The 21,061-nt window shown below is 45.3% G+C and overlaps 1 protein-coding gene across 2 annotated transcripts in view; it reads left to right on the top strand.

Annotated features, from left to right (window-relative positions):
* Positions 1-21,061, top strand: part of LOC137641429 (serine/Arginine-related protein 53-like) — a 97,025-nt gene that overhangs the window by 61,504 nt on the left and 14,460 nt on the right. For both annotated transcript variants that reach the window (XM_068373970.1, XM_068373977.1), the window contains 3 exons: positions 13,240-13,368; positions 13,591-13,769; positions 17,820-18,043. In XM_068373970.1, the coding sequence (XP_068230071.1) occupies positions 13,240-13,368; positions 13,591-13,769; positions 17,820-18,043 (532 nt within the window). The remainder of the gene's footprint in view (positions 1-13,239; positions 13,369-13,590; positions 13,770-17,819; positions 18,044-21,061) is intronic.

The raw sequence follows: 21,061 nt of genomic DNA, 5'->3' as shown, positions 1-21,061 counted from the left end.
TACTCGCACGATCGAGTTTCTGGCCCGCCAAGTCTCGAACTTGTGGGCAAATACCATCCTGAAACGTCGGGATGCAGTAGCTGAGAGATTCCATCAGAAGGTCCCTAGCACCGAGATCAATAGGCTCACACATTCCTCCCTAGAGGGATCCGTCTTGTTCGAGCCTAAGGATGTGGAACATGCCGCTGAGAGGTGGAGGAAGTCTCATCATGACTCCCTCCTTCTTAGGGCTTTAACATCCAAGCCCCATAAACCTCCATCACCACAGCAGTCCCGTCCAGTCAAGACCACTAAGACGACAACAGGAGCGAAGACCTTGGTGTCTAAGCCCTTTCTTGTCAAAGAAAGGAAAGGCAAAAAGTCTTCCAGGGGAGGCAAGAATCCTAGAGGGAGCAGCCAAGGCTGCAAACGCTAGGATAGCCAGTCCCCCTGCATGTCCACCAGAGGGGGGATGCCAACAAAGTTGCTCAAACAGGTGGAAGCAACTCAGGGCCGATTCCTGGAGAATCTCCGTGATCAGTCTGGGATATCGCGTCCCGTTCATAACATCTCTACCTCCCCTGACGACGAATCCAGTGTCATTGAACTCCCTTGCTGTGGGATTGGCAAGGGGGCAAGCCCTTCGGGCAGAAGTCTAGACACTGTTGAAGAAGGACGCTATCCAAGAGGTCCTCGACGGATCTTCAGGCTTCTTTAGTCGACTCTTTCTTGTAAAGAAGGCATCTGGAGGCTGGAGACCAGTTATCGACCTCTCAGCTCTGAACAAGTTTGTCAAACAAACTCCGTTCAGCATGGAGACGGCAGACACGGTCAGACTAGCAGTAAGACCGCAAGACTTCATGTGCACACTGGACCTAAAGGACGTGTACTTCCAGATCCCAGTCCATCCGTCTTCAAGGAAGTACTTAAGATTCAGCCTAGACAACAGAAAGTACCAGTTCAAGGTGCTGTGCTTCAGTCTCTCCACAGCACCACAAGTCTTCACCAGAGTGTTCACCCTAGTATCATCTTGGGCACAGAGGATTGGCATCCGTCTCCTCCGTTATCTGGACGACTGGTTAATCCTAGCAGACTCGGTGTCAACCCTTCTTCAACACTGAGACAAACTTCTGAGGCTTTGCCAGGATCTGGGGATCATGGTAAATCTCGAGAAGTCTTCTCTGCTTCCTACACAGAGATTGGTATACTTAGGAAAGATTATAGACACCAATCTCCACAAAGCCTTCCCATCAGACAACAGGATAACAAGGCTGAGAAAGGTCGCAAGATCTTTTCTCAGACGAGAAGAACTTCCAGCCCAATCGTGGTTACGTCTCCTCGGTCACTTTTCATCGCTGGCCCGTCTAGTTCCCAATGGTTGCCTCAGGATGAGGTCCCTCCAGTGGCGACTCAAGACCCGGTGGAATTAAGCGTACGACTCCCCGGACATCCAGATCCCCATGGGACCTGTGGAACTGACGGATCTCCAGTGGTGGGTGGCAGACGAGAGCCTACGAAAAGGAGTGGATCTTCTCGTCCTCCCCCCGGATTTGATGCTGTTGTCGGACGCTTCAAACAAAGGGTGGGGGCCCCACGTGCTGCACCACACGACCTCTGGCCTCTGGTCAGAGTCAGAAAAGTACCTCCACATAAATCTCCTAGAGATGAAGGCCGTATTCCTGGCCCTTCAACAGTTCCAACAGTACCTGGCAAGTCACTCTGTGGTGGTGATGAGCGACACCACCACAGTAGTGGCCTACATCAACAAACAAGGAGGTACTTTTTTGCAGCAACTATCCCATCTAGCTGTAGAGATACTGAGATGGGCCGAAATCCACTCAATACCACTATCGGCACGCTTCATTCCGGGCAAAAGGAGTGTGCTCGCCGACAACCTGAGCAGAGCATCTCAGATAGTGAGTACCGAGTGGTCTTTGGATCATCTAGTAGCCAACAAAGTCTTGACTTTCTCGGGTTCTCCGACTGTGGACCTCTTCGCAACGGCCCTGAACTTAGGCTCCTGCTGTACTGTTCCCCAGTCCCAGACCCCAAGGCTCTCTGGCAAGATGCTTTCCAACGGTGTCTGATGAGGAGGGTACTCAACAAGACCAGAACATCGGTCAATCTTTCAATGACCCTCATAGCTCTGCTATGGCATCACCCAGAATGGTTCCCGGACCTTCTGCAACTCCTAACGGAGCTACCAAGAGAACTCCCTCTGCGACACGATCTACTCAAACAACCACACACCAAAATCTTCTACAAAGCTGTAGCGACTTCATGCCCGAAGACTATCCAGCATCTCCTCTCTGAGAGAGGATTTTTGCAACAAGTTGCGATTAGGATGTCTGGACATCTGCGAAAATCATCAGCTGCAGTCTACCAGGCAAAGTGGAAAGTCTTCAGTGGTTGGTGTCGTGGAAGGGGTATCTCTCCACTCGATGTCACTATTCCAGCAATAGCAGAGTTCCTTGTGTATATGCGTGAAGATATGCGCCTATCAGCCTCGCCTTCAGACTGAAAGGAATGGACATTTCTTCATCGCTAGAACTTTCTCTGCTCATACGGTGTTATGAACTTACCTGCCCCCAGTCAGAAGTGAGACCTCCCACATGGAACATGGTTCGAGTTCTCATGTCTCTTAAGAGACCTCCCTATGAACCATTACGCCAGGCAACAGATCGCCATCTAACTTGGAAGACGGTGTTCCTGCTAGCCTTGGCCTCGGCGAAGCGAGTCAGCGAACTTCATAGTCTCTCATACGACATCGCCCATTCAATGGGAAAGGGAGAGGTAACGTTCAGCTTCGTCCCTGAGTTTATTGCTAAGACTCAGAACCCGGGAGTAGCGGATCCTCGATTCGACTCCTTCCAAATTTCTAGTCTCCGTACCGTAACAGATGACCCAGACCATCTCTTAATGTGCCCATTAAGGAGTTTGAGGCTGTACCTCAAGAGAACAGCCGCAGCCCGTCCTCGTGTGCCTGCACTATTCGTCAGCACAGGAAGGACCAAGATGAGGGTCACCAAGAACACCATCTCAGTATAGATTCGCAGGGTCATTGACCTTGCACTGAATCCTGACCCTCTTCCGTCATGTCGCCCCAGAGCACATGATGTCAGGGGCATAGCTACGTATCTGGCCTTCAAAAGAAACTACTCAGTGACGCAGGTTCTTCAACCTGGGGTGTGGAAACATCAAAACGTTCACATCCCACTACCTGCAAGACGTGACCCACAGGAGACTCGATTCGTTTTCTATCGGTCCTGTGGTGGCTGCACAACAGCTGGTTTAAAACCTCAAGCTCCTTATTGGATAAGTAGCAGAAGGTTGAGGGCATTGTTAACCGGTTTTAGTCTGCATGAATGAAAAGGTTTGACTGGCCCTTATTCTTTTCTTCATTCTCCCCTCTCTTGGGGAAAGCAACATCCTGGGTTCTCTGCACAGCTGACCTCAAACCACTGCAGGTAAACCATGCTCCCTTGTGTACCTAATATTAAGATTAATACTCTTGTGTTCCCATACCCTGACGAGGTGGCATTGGGAAAGTCCTAGTGCACAGTTTTTCCGTCTAAAGAACTCGGAATAACTTTCTAGGACGAGTCACATTTCTACATACCTTCACACACAGCTTGTGTAGGCCGCGAACCTTGCGTAACAAGGTTTTATTGAGGCGCAGGGACTTCTTATTCTTTGAGTGCTAACACACTCAGATAAGGAGCCCCCGGGTAAATCTAAAAAGCCAGATTGGCTGGGACGTCCACCCTTCCTAATGGGTGATTCACCCCTATTAAATAGCGTGGTTTGTATTCCAGTTACGGAACAAATGACAAATTCGTAGATAATTTGTATTTGTTCCTACACTTGATACAAACCCTCATTCTTTACTATTGGAGATATTCTAGTGCGAGCTGGAAAATATGGTAGAAAAACCTTAACAAGGTCGTTAACGACCGGGCAGGTAATTACCCACCTGTTGGTGGTGGGGGGACCGCCGGTCGGTAGCTGCTGTTTACATTCAATCGAATTCTAGCCGTCGCATTGGTAACACCGCTGCTCCTGCTTTTATTTGACTGGCAGACTAGCCTTTCTTTTTTGTTTTTTTGATTAATCATTTTTCTTTGTTAGATGTGATGTCCTCTATTACGAGGAAGTGTTCCAGGCGCCTTTATGTCGCCGCTGGAGGTGGATCCTCTTTCCCTAAGCCCTGGCTACAGAGGTCATAGGTGTTCTGAGGCTCCCCCTGCTAAATATGTAGAAGTGGACATCGCAGTACCTCCTCCTCCTCTTCTTCATCGTCCTCGCCCTCTTCGGAGGCTAGGAGGGAGAGTAAGAAGAGGAAAAGAAGAGCTCACTCCTTCGCCCAGACGTTCTCGCCGGAGACACAGGCGACATAGGAAGAGACATAATCGTTCTCGCTCTTCCTCGCCTTCTATCTCTTCACGAGATGTTTAGCCGCAAGACTATAAGCGCTTTCGTCACAAACTTAAGAAGAGTGCTTCCTCCTTACCCTAACATAGGGCATCAAGAGCGTACGCACCAACATGTGGATACGCTCCAACAAGAGCATAGCTTCATCACGCGCCATGCGCTCACATGCCCGCCAGCGCTCACCTGCCCGCCAGCGCTCACCTGCTCGCCATCAATCTCCTGCGCGCCAGTGCTCTCCTACGTGCCAGCGCTCTCCAGCGCCAACATTCTCCTGCACGTGCACATACGTGCCCAACATCTCACTTCTGCGCGCCATACTGCGCACCATCCTACGCGCCAGGTAAAACCTGCGCGCCAACTTTCTACTGATAGCAGGACTTCTGACAAGTCAGCCATGCTGCCTTCTCCCGCGCACCAACCCTTATCAACGCGCCAGTGCTTACCGGCGCGCCAGCCTTCTCCCGCGCGAATCCACAAGGATATGTGCACACGCCATGCACACGCTCATGAATCCTCTCCTAGGGATGCGCGCCAACATTCTCCCGCGCGCCCTGCATGAATCCACTGTGTGCCCGCGCGCTAGGGAACTTTCTTCTGCACGCGCGCCATACGGCTGGCACAGACATGCGAGAACACTCTCCCGCGCGCCCGTTTACGCCTTCACCTAGATGTTTTCGCCGAAGAGACAAGCGATATAGAAAGAGACATCATCATTCTCGCTCTTCCTCGCCTTATGTCTCGCCTCGAGACTATATGCGCTCTTTGCACAAACCTAAGAAGGACGCTCCCTCTCGTTATCGTTCTGCCTCGCTGTCGTCTTTCTTTTGCGAGGGATCATCTAAGAACCCAGGAGCGCGGCCAAGGGCAAAGCACGTCCTGACCTCGAACTCTCTTCTTCACATAATAGTTTGAGGGTCTCCGTTCGCTCTAGAAAAGTCAGATAGAGCGCTTCTCCTCGCTTTCACTCCTTATCTTCAGAGAAGATCGCTCTCGCCTTCGACTTCTCGATCTCTGACCCTTTGGGGTCTCGTGATAAGGAAACTTCGGTTTCCCGGTGCGCTATCCCTTTGTTTTCTCGCAGCCCAAGTTGCTGAAACCTCGGGCTCTCGTGCATTTAGTCTCGCTGACACTTCGGTGTCTCGTGACAAGGAAAACTTCCATTTCCTGTTGCTCTGGCCCTTCGGGTTCTTGCAACATAACCTCGAGGGGCACACATGATCATGCTGAAACTTCTGGTTCTCGTGAAACAAGTCACTAAGAGTTTTACTCTTATGACAGAGAATCTTCGGACTCTTGTCGCGCGGAGTGTTCGTGTATGCTCAACCAGCACTGCGCCCATGACCATCAAGAGTTTACTCTTATGGCAGAGTCTTCAGACTCCCGTCACACAAGGTGTTCGCACGCAATTAGCGCCACATATGCAAATCTGGTCATACACTCGCGGGGTCACTCCCTCGCTCTCGTTTTTCAGAGAGGACAACCTACCCAGTTCCTTTGCTCCCTAATGAGTTAAGGATTACGAGTCTCTCGGAAACCTCGGAAGAAGATGCAGGGGTTCGGCCCTTCTTCTCTTCGGTTGAGAGCAGGAGGGAAAGAGGAAACGTGTTAGAGAGGCTAAAAGAAAACACCCAGATAGCAGCGACGTAGAACACAATGCCGAGGGCTTCGGCCGCTCTGTTCGTTATCCTGCGCTTCATGTGGCAGCTCATGTGCTGCCCATGTTACGAGGTAGCACTCGTTGTCAACCTGCAACTTGATCAACTTGTTGGGAAACATAGATTGCTACCAGGAGGTTCGCCTCCAGGGGTTAGAGAACCTCCCCTTACGAGGGTGTGATAACCTTCCTCGGAATTGGGCTGCGTGAGAAAACTACCCCCTTCCGAGGGAAAGCTTCCCCACTTCAGCCATTCAGCAACCTTCCCTCCTTCGTGAAGAGTTGCGAACAGCTCGATGAGTTTTACCTCTGCTCTCTTGTCCCCGAAGACTGTGCTTTCTCCTCTTGAGCTGGGAAAAAAGCAAGTCTAAGGCTTGTTCCTCCTTCGGGGGGAACTTCTCCCTCGTTCGCGAGAGAGATTATTATGCCTACACTTTTTTTTTCCCATAAGAGCTGGGAGAAAGTTTACCTCAGGCGATGTCCTCCTTCGGAAGGACTTCTCTCTCGTTCACGAGAAGGAGATTATTACGCCTACGTTTTTTCCATAAAACTGGGAGAAAACTTGCCTTAGGCGATGTCCTCCTTTGGGAGAATTTCTCTCTCGTTCGCGAGAGAGATTATTACGCCTATGCTTTTTTCCCATAGAACTGGGAGAAAGCTTGTCTTAGGCAATGTCCTCCTTCGGGAGAACTTCTCTCTCGTTCGCGAGAGAGATATTGTTACACCTATGCTTTTTTCCCATAGAACTGGGAGAAAGCTTGTCTTAGGCGATGTCCTCCTTCGGGAGGACTTCTCCCTCGTTCGCGAGAGAGAAATTATTACGCCTGCACTTTTTCCCATAGAGCGGGGAGAAATCTTGCCTTAGGCAGTATCCTCCTACGGGAGGACTTCTCCCTTGTTTGCGAGAGAGAGGTTATTACGCCTACGCTTTTCCCCATAGAGCAGGGAGAAAGCTTGTTTTAGGTGATCTCCTTCCGGAGAACCTTCCTCCCATTCACGAGAGAAAACTTGTAGGAGTTTGCTGATCCACGCTCCTCCCCCTTACGCTTTTGGTTCTCCTCCAGGGGCGAAGCAAGAGCCTTGTCTCAAGCGACATTTTCCTTCGGGAGAACAAATCTACCCTGCGGAGGAGTTATCTTCATCCCTGATGTTCTCCCCCTCGTGCTGTAAGGAGATGTCTTTTTGAACCTACTGGTTCTCCTCACGTTGACCCCTCGGGGTCTCGTGACGATCACCCTTTCAACGGGCGTGATAGGGAGCCTTTGAACTCTCGTCATGTTGATCCTACGGGTTCTCATGACCTTAGGAGTCCTTCGGGCCTCTGTCGCGCTGGACTTACGAGTTCACACGACTTTGAACCTTCGAGTTTCAGTTACGCTGAGTCGTCGGGCTCTCGTAACAATTAGCACAGAGGGTCCGCGCACGCACGCAATTAGCGCTATGCGCGCAACCATCGTCATAAAGAGTTTTACTCTTATGACAGAGTCTTCCGACTCTCGTCAACGGTCTTCGCCATTACCTCCAGACACTCCGACTTCTACCGTTCTTCCCCTTTCGATAAGAAAGATACGAGGGGTAAGACATAAGGTTTGTCTGCTACTCGCGTCTCCACTTTCCCTGTAATAACACACGAGGAATTAGCACAGCCTGAGGATTCCTCGGGAGAGCTGCCGTCGAGGGATTTAGAATCCTCCTATTTAAGGACTCTAAGAACTATGTGTAATATCTCATGCCTCGGCGATTTGCATCTGTCTTCTCAACCTCTTGACGCTCCAGCCTTAGACAGGCTATGTCGTCCAACCCAAACCCTAAGACCAGAATTGATCTTCTGGCTGGGGCTTGATTGGTAACGTCTCTGACTGGTGTTTGACAGTCTGGGGTTCGAGTTCCGCTCAGACTCGTTAGTGCCATTAGTGCCTGCAACCTTACCATCCTTGTGAGCTAAGGTTGGGCGGTTTGGGGGAGCCTATAGATCTATCTGCTGAGTCATCAGCAGCCACTGCCTGGCCTTCCCTGGTCCTAGCTGGAATGGAGAGGAGGCTTGGTCGTTGACCATATAATATATGGTCAGTCTCTAGGGCATTGTCCTAACTGCTAGTGCAATGTCACTGTCCCTTGCCTCTGCCATTCTTGAGCGACCTTTAAACCTTTAAACCTGGTCTGTTCGCCGAGATCAGAGACATCAACCCTTCTCCTCTGATCTTGGATCCCCTCACGGCGAGGCTCACACCGGGCTAATCCTCGAAGAGACACTACTCTTCCAGGCTCTTCTCAGTCACAGAAGCCTCGGCAATGGAAGCGACTTCAATGTCCCTTCTGGCTTGACACGTGGTCTGATACAGTCGGCTACCTCGCGAGCCACGAGGACTTGTCAAACCAAGACTCCAGGCAGTCCCTACAGGAAGTCCTAACTGCTGGGGCCAAGACAATGGACTTCTTAACTGCTACAACAGCGACCATGTGGAGCAATTGGGTTCTCAAAAGGAAGGAATCAGTAGTTCCTTTTGTACCACAGTGAGGAAAAGCTCCTCTCAGTCTCGGCGATCAAGGGCTATCGCTCAGCCTTGAGCTTTATCTGTAGACTGAAAAGGGGTTGACCTCTCCGCCTCAGAAGACATCACCTTGGTTGATTCGGGGTTTTGAGTGATTTTGGCCCCCAGTTGAGATTAAACCATCACCGTGAGACGTGTCTTACGTTCCCTTAAGTGTCTGCCCTATGAGCCCTTAAGGGCCTCAGGCTACTCTCTGAACCTTAAGACCATCTTCCTCGTACCTCTCTCCTCGGCTAAAAGGGTCAGTGAGCTACATGGCCGGTCTTACGTCGTCACCCATTCTAAGGGATGGGGAGGGGGAAGTGTCTCACAACTTCGTACTGTGCTTGGTGGCTAGACTCATAATCCTTCATCCACCGATGAGAGATTTCGAGAATTTCAATTTTCCACCCTCAATAAGGTAACACAGGATACAGACCACTCATTACTATGCCCAGTCAGGGCACTAAAGGAATATCTGAAGCGCACCAGACCTTTCAGACCACGTCTCCGTCATCTCTTCCTTACTACCAACAAGGTAAAGAAGAGAACCTCTCGCAAGACCATGCCAGAAAAAAAGAAGAGAACCTCTCGCAAGACCATCCCTTTCAGGCTCAAGAAAGTTTTTGCGAGGTCTTTTCACGGAGACCCAGAGGCAGCACAACCCAGAGCCCATCATGTTAGGGGAGTGGCTGCCTCACGGCCGTTTAAGAGAAATCTCTCAGTCTCCCAAGTCTTAAGTGCTGGGGTCTGGAAACGCCAATCTACATTCACCACTCACTATTTGAGCGATGTGACACATAGGTCTCTAGACACCTTTTCTATAGGGCTTATTGTGACAGGTGAACGGTTGCTGTAGCTACCTTACGCCCTTTCAGGGGACAGTAACCATTGGCTGAGGATACTGGGTTACGCTAGGTTTTAAGAAGGACATCCATCTATCTTCTTCGTCTCCTCCTCCCTCCCATCTGGGGATCCTAGTCTGTATCCAGTTTCAGATGGACTCACCAATGGAAATAAGGTATGATACTCGTCTGATTCCTCTCACAGGGTATAAGTTATACTCATGGTCACGAGGTTTCCCCTTTGCAAGGTCGGGGGAATCCTAAGTTTGAAGGAGTCTGAGTCGAAGGTTCCTGACCCACTTCATCCTGAAACATTTGTTTCCTCGAAGCTACAAACCTTCAGTCGTACTGAGATTATGGGCATCTACAAAGAAAGAAGATTAACGTAAGATTGTTGCTTCAAAAGAGTCTAGTCTGAGGACTATCTTCCCTAGAAATAGGGAACTCCTTGGCCACCCTGGCCTCAAGACTAAGTCTCCTATAGTAAAGAATAAGGGTTTGTATCAAGTGTAGGAACAACTGACAAACTTTTAACAGAGTTTGTATTTTTCCTAACATATAAACCAGAATTCTTTACACAAATCTTCCCTCCATCACTGCCCCCTAGGACAGTCCAAGCTAGAATCCGATTGAAGGTAAACAGCAGCTACCGACCAGCGGTCCCCCCACCACTAACAGGTGGGTAATTACCTGCCTGGTCGTTAATGACCTTGTTAAGGTTTTTCTGCTGTATTTTCCAGCTCGTGCTAGAATATCTCCTATAGTAAAGAATTCGGGTTTGTATGCTAGGAAAAATACAAACTCTGTTACAAGTTTGTCATTTTTCCTAACTATACAAACCTTAGCTATTTAACCAAACTTGTCCGCCAGCCCTATCCCCTTTGAAGTCCTACCTCCAAGCAAAGTGAGCTCAATCACAGGTGTGTGAGGGGGAGCGGCTGCAAGCTACCCTCCTTACCCCCCCCCCCACTAACTAGCGGTGTGGGTAGTCAACCCTCGTTAAAAAATTAATGGCTCGTCATTTCAGCTACGCCGAAAATAATACCCCTATTAAATAGCTAAGGTTTGTATAGTTAGGAAAAATACAAATTATCTACGAATTTGTCATGTTAAAGATATTCCACAACTGTTAAAAAATGTTAATGTATCATTTAAGAACAATACCAAATTGAAACTCATAAAGAATTTGTCTGAAATTACCAAATGATGAATATATCATATCACCTGTCATTCATGTGAAAAATTTTTATATTGGTCAATCAAGTAAAGTCCCTGAAAAGAAGATTGTACAGTATAAGAAAAATGTAAGATATGCTCACGATAATAATGCAACCTTAGTTTATGTTAGTGATCAAGATCACACTATTAATTTTGAACCCACATGACTGAGTGTTGCCCCATTTGGGCACGAGCAGCTGTTGTGACTGGCTAACCAACCTGGCCAGTCAGTCAATACATCTCTGGCTCACCCCCCCATTGGTCTCTCACCAAAAAAATGACTGGGGAGTTTTGGTGTCCTGTCTGCTCGAGAGAGGGAAGAAGACGAGCCTGGGAACTAATTGATCATGTACAAAGAAATTGGTTAATTTTAATAACACATTAGAAAAAAAATATTGTAGAATCTAGTTTTATAAAAGAAAGTTTTTATGTTAATTTAAATATATGACATGGAATGTACAAACTCAATGCATTCTTATGCAAAGAGATTCACAAGCTTCATGAATTTTTATTTCTTAAAGTTGACCTAACTTGATAAATCCCTGATTTTTGGCTTATAAATTATATACTTCATATCATAGATGTCTTTGTGATATTAATCTTTCTGATATATGCTATAATACACATGTATGTATAATTGTATATTCATATGTGCATATGCTTTGCTGTTACTTGTGAGTGGGGTTTTATACCCGAGTTCTTCAGCTGAAGAAGAGGAAGAGGTCAAAGAAGTCCAGGAAAGGCAGCCACAGTTACAGGATTATGTCTCCCAGCGACACTACCTCTCTTTCGAGAGGGGTGGATGTCACCCGGCTGGTTCCCAGCTCCGTGGTGGCCGGGTTCATGGTCTTGCACTACGGCCCAGGCCGGGATGTAAGGTGCTATCACGTTTAGACCTTCTTAAATATTACTAGCTCTCATTACTAGCTGATGATAAAGTATACACCTTACTAGGGGTAGGGTGTTGTTCAAGTCTGAAGCAAGAAGATAATTCATAGACAAAATATTAGGGTAGATGAGATACAGTATACAGAATATGAAAATACAATATTTAAATGTAAAAGTAAAAAGCAACTCTATTATTTTGCAACCCACAACAAATTTTAATAGCACCATTCGTGACCCACGGGCTGTGTTCGAAGATGACTTCCAACACCTTAGGGATCATCTGGATGTTTACGCCTTTCAGCCTGATTTGGCTTGGGATCAACAGTGTTGATTATGCCAGGAATTAGGGTGACCATGAAAGCTCCCAGATGTCCTTATGCTGAGTGGTATCCCAATCTGCTTGTTCTTCAGGTTAAAGTCCTGTGAGAACTGGCCTTATGGCCTACTCTTCTCTAGCATAGATCACAGATTTCCTTGTCTTCCTTTGCTGAGATAAGTGTCTCAGTTGTGGCCACGGAAGGCTACCGCTCAGCTGTAAGGGCTTTTGACTGAAGGGTATAGACGTCTTTGCTTCCTAAGAGTTGTCATTCCCATGGGGAGCTTCGAACAGTCTTTCCCATTCCAGGATCTCAGACCCCCAGAGTGGGATATGACCTTTTTCCTCAATAATACCATGTTTGAGCTTTTGAGGATGTCATCAAATAAAGATTTGACTCTTAAGACTGTCTTGCTGCATGGAAAGGTAATTGTTAACGAATACGGTAGAAGTTAGAACCTAAAAACTGGGCAGATCATATAAAAGTCACCCCTGAACTACAACACTTGTAAGTGAACAGAGCTTTCTGAATTTTTCTATGATGGTTGAAACTGACTGTAATGTGGTTCCAAAATTACCAATGATGACCTGTTTGATGTTTGTGTAATGATAAGAAAGTCTTTGTAAATGATGTCATGTTTACATTTCTTACCATGTTCCCCAATTGCATAAAATTCTTTTTCGTTGAGAGAGTAATCAGTATGATGGCTGATGGCTAACACTTTTACTTGAATCACTCCTCACTCTGAGCATAAAATTAGAACCTATATAGAATATTCTACCTTATATCAATTATTACAGGAATTTTTATCATTCCATTCGTACTGTACTATAAAATGTTATACGAACGTAATACATGTATGCCATGTACATTTTAGAGGTTCATCTATTTATTCTTATTAGTAACCTTATTCTTCAACTTTTGGCCTACATATTTTTAACTCTATTGTGAGTTTGCACAGTTCATTATTTTTACTAAAATGCATTTCTTTACTTTCAAGACTACTAATTTTCTGACATAATATTAATACGAGAATGAATCCAGAAAGTGAATAGAAATCGTTGTGTGCATTAGTTAAAGTTCTTTCATAAAGGAGAGTACTGTAGAGCAAAATGCAAAAGTCAAATTAGGCTGTTGTATCTCCCTTGCTCATACACAATAGTAAGTAGCATCCGCTCCCAGGTTGTGTAACACTTACACTTTTACATAGTGCACTCACACTTATACATCATATCTATTTTTATTGAATTATATTTTTTTTATTACAAATCATTCTTTTACCAAAATGCAGTATATTAGTGAAAGGTCCATTGTAGTAAGATTATATTGTATTTGAATGATATATTAACAATATTTTATTTTATGTGTTTCCCTAGGACTCGTTCAAGAAGTAGGGATCGTGATCGTCACCGACGTCGGCGTAGTTACTCAAGAAGTCGCTCAAGGGACAGATCTAGTCGAAAGCATAAAAGATCAAAGCATAAGCGAAGGAGAAGGAGCTCTAGGTTTGTTAATTTGGATTTTTTTACTAGAAATATTGTATATAACTGTATAAGAAAAGGACTCTCTACCCTTCTGGGTTGTGGTTAGTGCACACATAAATAGTAATCTATTCACAGTAAATCATTCATTTTAGAAAGTACAGTACACTTGAAAAAGGAGTCATAAATTTTGTTCAGCCCCTTAGTTATATACCCATATTTGATGACCGGCAAATTTTTTTTCAGTTCTGGATCAGAAAGAAGCAGTAGGTATTCCAAGTCCCGATCAGCAAGAAGCAGCCAAGATAGAGATTACAGTAGTAGAGGATCAACAAAAGATCGAGAAAAGAAAGAAGTGGAGAAAAATAAAGAAAAAGTAAAATCACCATCACCCCCTCCAGTTAAGCAGAAAGTAGTTGAAATAGGTAAGAAGCATCTCTGTGAAAACCCTATTAATTTCATTTAGGCTTCCTCAGAGAAGGAATAGACTACTAAATCATAGATTCTTGAATATACATGGTTTGAGTAAAAAGGAGGAGACATAATAGCGGGGAAAAGTAACTGGACAGAATTTTCTGTAATTGTTTCTGTGTATTGCTTGTATTGTCAGGAAGACTTAGGTTGCTTGAAAGAGCACAAGTATGACTGTTAAAAGAGTGTATTTGTTAAACTGATCATGTAAGGTAGTAAAATTGTGATTGTAAGCAGAATATCATCACTACTACAATATCTTTATGGAAATCTCATGAAGTTCTGATTTATTAAGTTTCCTTCAGTTGTCATGCTTACATTAACATTTACCTCCACAAAGGCTTATGCTTAGCTGAAACCTTTCCACTCTTGTTTCATTAAGACTTGCTTCTCTTCTATCTTCCATACTCAAGAGATTTTTAAAATGCTCTATTGGCCTCATATTATTGTTTTCAAACTGCCTCTTACATTAGCCTATTTTGTTCTGACATCTATTAAATTTTGCTCAACCTTTTTTTGCACTGAGGTCTTTGAACAAATTTGTATAAACAGCCAAGCTATATTCAGAATATTCATCTTATGTATCCACCAAATTCATTTATAGTACAGATGATATGTGTACTGTTCAGGTAGAGAAAAGCTCTCAATGAATAAGAGGAAATTGGGATTTTTTTCATATACATGTTCACGCGAGTGTTCCCGATGGTAGCAGCTTGGACCCACTTGAGGGGGATCCGCCTACTGATGTACCTCCACGACTGGCTGATTCTTGCTCCCTCGCAGGAGCAGTTGATTCAGGAACGAGACCTTTCTGGCAGTTTGTCGCGATCTGGGGATCGTGGTGAACTACAAGAAGTCGAACCTCATTCCCAACCAGAAGGTGAAGTATCTGGGAATGCTGATCGACTCGGCAGCAGCTCGCGTTTTTCCCTTGGAAGAACGGATCAGCAGACTCAGAGAGGTTGCGCAGCCGTTCCTGTTGCAGGAATAACCTCCAGCCCTCCAGTGGCAAGCTCTTCTAGGTCACTTCTCCTCGCTGGAGAAGCTCGTTCCTTTCGGGCGGATCCATCTCCGCTCCCTTCAGTGGTGTCCGAAGGAGCAGTGGTCGGCAGCCACCGATCCTCCCTCTCATCCAGTTCTCATGGAACGCAAGGTAAGGGAGGATCTCTTTTGGTGGCTAAACAAGGAGAAACCTCATGAGAGGGTTTCACATAAACCCTCCTCCACCTCAGTTCCGTCTTTTCACAGATGCATCTACGGAAGGTTGGGGTGCACACCTGGGAAACCTAGTCGTGTCAGGTGTGTGGTCGGAAGAGGAGAAACACCTGCACATCAATGTGCTGGAGATGATGGCAGTCTCGAGAGCACTTATTCATTTCCAGGCTCGTTTGAGAGAGCACTCAGTAGTGCTGATGAGCGACAACGTGTCCGTGGTTGCGTACGTCAACAAGCAAAGGGGCACGCTCTCACGTCCCTTGCAGCCATTGACGAGGCGGGTGTTTCCATGGGCAGAGAGTCAACACCTAACCTTGTTAGCCAGGTACATTCCAGGCAAGAGAAATGTTTTGGCAGACTCTCTAAGTTGCAGAAACCCGGTAATAGGGGCAGAATGGTCTCTTCACCCTTGGGTAGAGAGTCGAGTACTCGACCTCTGGGGAGAACCATGCATCGACCTATTCGCAACACGGCACAACGCCAAGCTTCCCGTGTTTTGCTCTCCAGTACTAGATCCCGCGGCTGCGGTCGAGGACGCACTGCAACATCCTTAGGATCGACTGGATTGCTACGCGTTTCGCCCCTTTTGCTGGCTTTGTGTAGTCCTGTCCCGTATCCTAGTAACCCCAGGACTCAGGATGACTCTCATTGCTCTACTATGGCCACACATGGAGTGGTTTCCTGATCTGTTGTCGCTCCTGGTTGAGGCATCGAGAGAGCTACCACACTGGCCCAGTCTTCTTCGGCAACCCTTGTCGAGCAGGTACCACCGGGCGGTGCAGTTGCTCAGACTTCACGCATGCGAGACTATCCAGCATCTCCTCAGAATGCGAGGCTTTTTGCGACTTGCTGTGAGAGAGATGTCAGGGTACCTTAGAAGATCCTCCTCCTCAGTCTACCAGGGAAAGTGGTTGGTCTTCTGTGATTGGTGTAGTGGAAGGGGTATCTCTCTGGTCGGAGCCTCTCAGACTCAGATCACAGACTTCGTAGTCTTTCTTCGCAGAGAGAAGCTGCTTTCAGTTTCTGCCATTAAAGGGTACAGGTCTGCCCTTGCAACGCTGTTCCGTCTGAAGGGCATAATCTCCAACGCCCCAGAGATTTCTATGCTCATTAAGAGCTTCGAACAGTTGTGTCTCCCAAGGGAACTTCGAGTTCCCCACTGGGATGTTACTCTAGTTCTCGGGTCTCTTACTCGTGCTCCATACGAATCCTTGAGCCATGCATGTCTTGACCCTTAAGACTGTTTTTCTGCTAGCCTTAGCATCGGCGAAGAGAGTCGCGGAGTTACACGGCCTCTCTTGTAATGTCACTCATGCAGAGGGTTGGAAGGAGATCTCCTTGAGTTTTGTGCCAGAGTTCGTGGCCAAGACTCAGAACCCAGCGATCCACGATCCCAGGTTCGAGGCCTTCACTATTCCTTCCTTACTAGATGCGGCGAGTGGCGGTTCAGGTGTCTCGGCGCTATCTTAAGCGAACTCGGCATCTCAGACTTGAATCTCGACGACTCTTCGTTAGCACCGGCAGAGCCAAGAGGGAGGTGTCGAGGAACACGATATCCTTCTGGATCCGTGAAACCATCCGCAAGGCGTATGAAACTTCCTCGAGTCCAAGCATCAGCGAGGGTTAAAGCTCACGAGACCAGGGGCATTGCCCCCACACTCTTTCAAGAGAAATCTTGCAGTAGGCCAAGTGCTGAAGGCTGGCATTTGGAAACGCCAGACCACCTTTATGGCCTTTTACTTGAGGGAGTTCATGCACAAATCCTTGGACACCTTTGTTCTTTGCCTTTTGGTAGTGGCTCAAGCTATTGTCTGACCTCTCCAGTTCCTCCGGGACAGGGAATTTCTTGTCTTGATTTTTATGGTATGGTTGGCAGTGTGAAAGCAGTGTGCATGTGACCAGCCTTTCTCTCAGTCTCCTCCCTTGGAGTCCCATACATCAAGACAAGTCTTCCCAGGTAAGATTGCTAGAGTTTGTTTTTTTCCTTCTTTTTAGGCCATTTTTTTTACATTTTTATGTTACAATGACATGCAGAAGCACAATTTACACACTGGCAGAGAGACTTTTTCTGAGCCTTGGAACTCCCAACCTTTAACAGATATGAACTTATAGTTTATTCCATTACGTTGAGGAATAATTGAACTTTTCCATGGTGTAAGCAGAATATCTTTGCAATGAAACATGAAAATTACGTGAAAAATTTTTCCTTTTTAAAATATTAATACCATAAAGAATGTATTCATGTTAGACGACTTTCTTTTACGTAGAAATTATGTAGAAATCACCTTTTTATGAATAGAAACTGCAAGAGCATTCCCCGATCACTGTCAGTATGCTGTAAGAAAATCTTTACTATGACAGCTCCTGGCACTAGTAAGCAAGGTGAATGGCTCTCTAAGTACTGAACATTTGCTTGACCAATCCTATGCATGCGTTTTTGCTATCTGATTTTTGTACACACTTGCGATTACACCCAGAACCTGCCTTCACTCAGATATAAATCTCCTTTGTCTTGGATGAAGCAGTGATTTTTTGGGAATATTTTTATGAAATAAAGTGTTTGATGGGCACTTATGGCAAAATATTTATTGATGCAGAAACATGTTATCATATCACCAGAGGGAAGTAGGCAAGGGTAAATATTTGCTTAGTTTCATTGCTTTGTTTAGTAAAAGAAGATGATACTTTAGAAAACAGAATTTCAATAACTAGCATTTTATCAATTGGATTTCATTAGTGCTCACACTTACTATATAAATTTTGCCTTATTTCATTTGATATCTTTTCAGATATTTCTGAAAGTGATAAGATTGCCTTTAACAATGCTGTAGAAGAAATTGGATCAGGTTCCTTTATACAAGAAGCATTCAAGTCATCAAGAGGCAATAAGCCTGAAAACAAAGAAGTTGATGCCAATAATGGAGATGAATTTAATTTTGGAACTCAAGCTGAAATATCAGCTAAAGGCGGAAAATTCATCTCTATGAGTGATGACAGTTTGTTTAGTCCTCAGGTAAGAAATTATTTATGACTCTTTTATTTGTATAAATCAGACCTTAAAAACCTGAGATAATTTGGAATAGTTTAACCACTTCGCCTCGTTGACGTCGGTATACATCAAAACATGTTTGGTAATACATATGGTGATGTCAGGATAAAGTCATCTTCATTATTATTATCATTATAATTATTATTATTATTATTATTATTATTACTATTATTATCATTTTTAGTATTGTTAATTGTTATTATTATTATTATTATTATTATTATTATTATGTCCCCTGTGGCCGCGGGGGCATATAAAAATTAGAATAGCGCCAACGTTATCCCTGCGTGTCGTAAGAGGCGACTAAAAGGGACGGGACGAGGGAGCTTGGAACCCCTTCTCCTGTATATACATCCTGTGAGACAGCAACAAAGAGATGGAGCTGGGGGGAGAGTGACTGCTCCCCACACTCTAGTTTTGGGGTGTTTGAATGTGCGTGGATGTAGTACGATAGAGAGTAAAAGATGTGAGATTGGAAGTATGTTTAGAAGTAGAAGGATGGATGTACAGTATTGGCCTTGTGTGAGACAAAGATGAAAGGAAAGGGTGAAGTGATGTTTGGTGAAATGTCTGGAGAGTGTCTGGGATTGAAAGGGGAAGAACGAGAGAGGGTGTGGCTTTATTGCTGAGTGAATGGATGACAGGTAAAGTAGTGGAATGGAAGGAGATATCATCTAGGTTAATGTGGGTAAGGGTTAGGTTGGGTAGGGAATGTTGGGCGTTTGTCAGTGCGTATGGGCCAGGTAGTGAGAAAAGTGAAGAAGAGCGGAATGAGTTCTGGAATGAATTAACTAGGTATGTAGAAGTACTGGGTAGAAGGAATTATGTAATTGTCATGGGTGATTTAAATGCTAGAGTGGGCACTGGAGAGGTAGAAGGTGTCATTGGAAAGTATGGCGTACCAGGTGAAAATGAGAGTGGTGAGAGCCTGGTGGATATGTGTGTCGTGCAAGAGATGGTGATAAGTAATAGCTTTTTCAAAAAGAAAGATAAAAATAAGTATACATGGGTAAGAGTGGCAAATGGAAGAGTAGTAGAAAGGGCATTAATGGATTATGTGTTGATAACTAAAAGAATGTTTGGAAGATTGAAAGACATGCACGTGTTTAGGGGTATGGCTAAAGGTATGTCTGATCATTTTTTGGTGGAAGGAAAATTAGTTGTAGCAAAAGAGTGGGGGAATAGAGTAGGGGAATGTAAAAGGGAGCTAGTGAGGGTTGAAGAGCTAATAAAACCGGGTGTAAAAAGTAAATATCAGGAAAGGTTGAAAATGACATATGACGAAGTGAAAGTAAGAGAAACTGGCAATTTAGAGGATGAGTGGAAGTTAGTAAAAGAAAATTTTGTAGGGATTGCAAGTGATGTGTGTGGCAAGAAGGTTGTTGGAGGCAGCATGAGGAAGGGCAGTGAATGGTGGAATGATGGAGTGAAGGTAAAAGTGGAAGAGAAAAAGAGGGCTTTTAAAGAATGGCTACAGAGTAATAGTGTAGAGAAGTATGAAAAATATAAAGAGAAAAATGTGGAAGTAAAGCACAAGGTACGTGAGGCAAAGAGGGCAGCTGACCAGAGGTGGGGTCAGGGATTGGGTCATTTGTATGAAGAGAATAAGAAGAAGTTTTGGAAAGAAGTGAAGAGAGTAAGGAAGGCTGGCTCAAGAATTGAAGGGACAGTGAAAGATGGAAATGGGAGGTTGTTAAAAGAAGAGGAGGCAAGGAAAAGATGGGCGGAATATTTTGAAAGTTTACTGAATGTTGAGGATAATAGGGAGGCAGATATAATTGCTGTTGCAGGTGTTGAGGTGCCAGTGATGGGAGATGAGAATGAGAGAGAGATTACAATAGAGGAAGTGAGGAGAGCACTAGATGAAACGAGAGTAGGAAAAGCGTCTTGTATGGATGGTGTGAGAGCTGAGATGTTGAAGGAAGGGGGTGTGACTGTACTTGAATGGTTGGTGAGATTGTTTAAGATGTGTTTTGTGTTGTCAATGGTACCAGTAGATTGGGTTTGTGCTTGTATTGTACCACTATAAGGGTAAGGGAGATGTGCATGAGTGTTGTAATTCAAGAGATATTAGTTTGTTAAGCGTAGTTGGAAAAGTGTATGTTAGAGTAATGATTAATAGGATCAAGGATAAAACAGAGAATGCAATCTTAGAAATACAGGGTGGTTTTAGAAGAGGTAGGGGTTGTATGAATCAGATTTTTACAGTAAGGCAGATATGCGAGAAATATTTAGCAAAAGGTAAGGAGGTGCATGTTGCGTTTATGGATCTGGAGAAAGCGTATGATAGAGTTGATAGGGAAGTAATGTGGAATGTGATGAGGTTATATGGAGTTGGTGGAAAGTTGTTGCAAGCAGTGAAAAGTTTCTACAAAGGTAGTAAAGCATGTGTTAGGATAGGAAATGAAGTGAGTGATTGGTTTCCGGTGAGAGTGGGGCTGAGACAGGGATGTGTGATGTCACCGTGGTTGTTTAACTTGTATGTTGATGGAGTGGTGAGAGAGGTGAATGCTCGAGTGCTTGGACGAGGATTAAAACTGGTAGGCGAGAATAACCATGAATGGGAGGTAAATCAGTTGTTGTTTGCGGATGATACTGTACTGGTTGCAGACACAGAAGAGAAGCTTGGCCGATTAGTGACAGAATTTGGAAGGGTGTGTGAGAGAAGGAAGTTGAGAGTTAATGTGGGTAAGAGTAAGGTTATGAGATGTACGAGAAGGGAAGGTGGTGCAAGGTTAAATGTCATGTTGAATGGAGAGTTACTTGAGGAAGTGGATCAGTTTAAATACTTGGGGTCTGTTGTTGCAGCAAATGGTGGAGTGGAAGCAGATGTACGTCAGAGAGTGAATGAAGGTTGCAAAGTGTTGGGGGCAGTTAAGGGAGTAGTAAAAAATAGAGGGTTGGGCATGAATGTAAAAAAAGTTCTATATGAGAAAGTGATTGTACCAACTGTGATGTATGGATCAGAGTTGTGGGGAATGA

This window comes from Palaemon carinicauda, chromosome 1 (assembly GCF_036898095.1).
Source record: "Palaemon carinicauda isolate YSFRI2023 chromosome 1, ASM3689809v2, whole genome shotgun sequence".
Taxonomy (NCBI): Eukaryota; Metazoa; Arthropoda; class Malacostraca; order Decapoda; family Palaemonidae; genus Palaemon; species Palaemon carinicauda.
The sequence above is the reverse complement of the archived record's forward strand: the minus strand, read 5'-3'. Positions and strand labels throughout refer to the sequence as shown.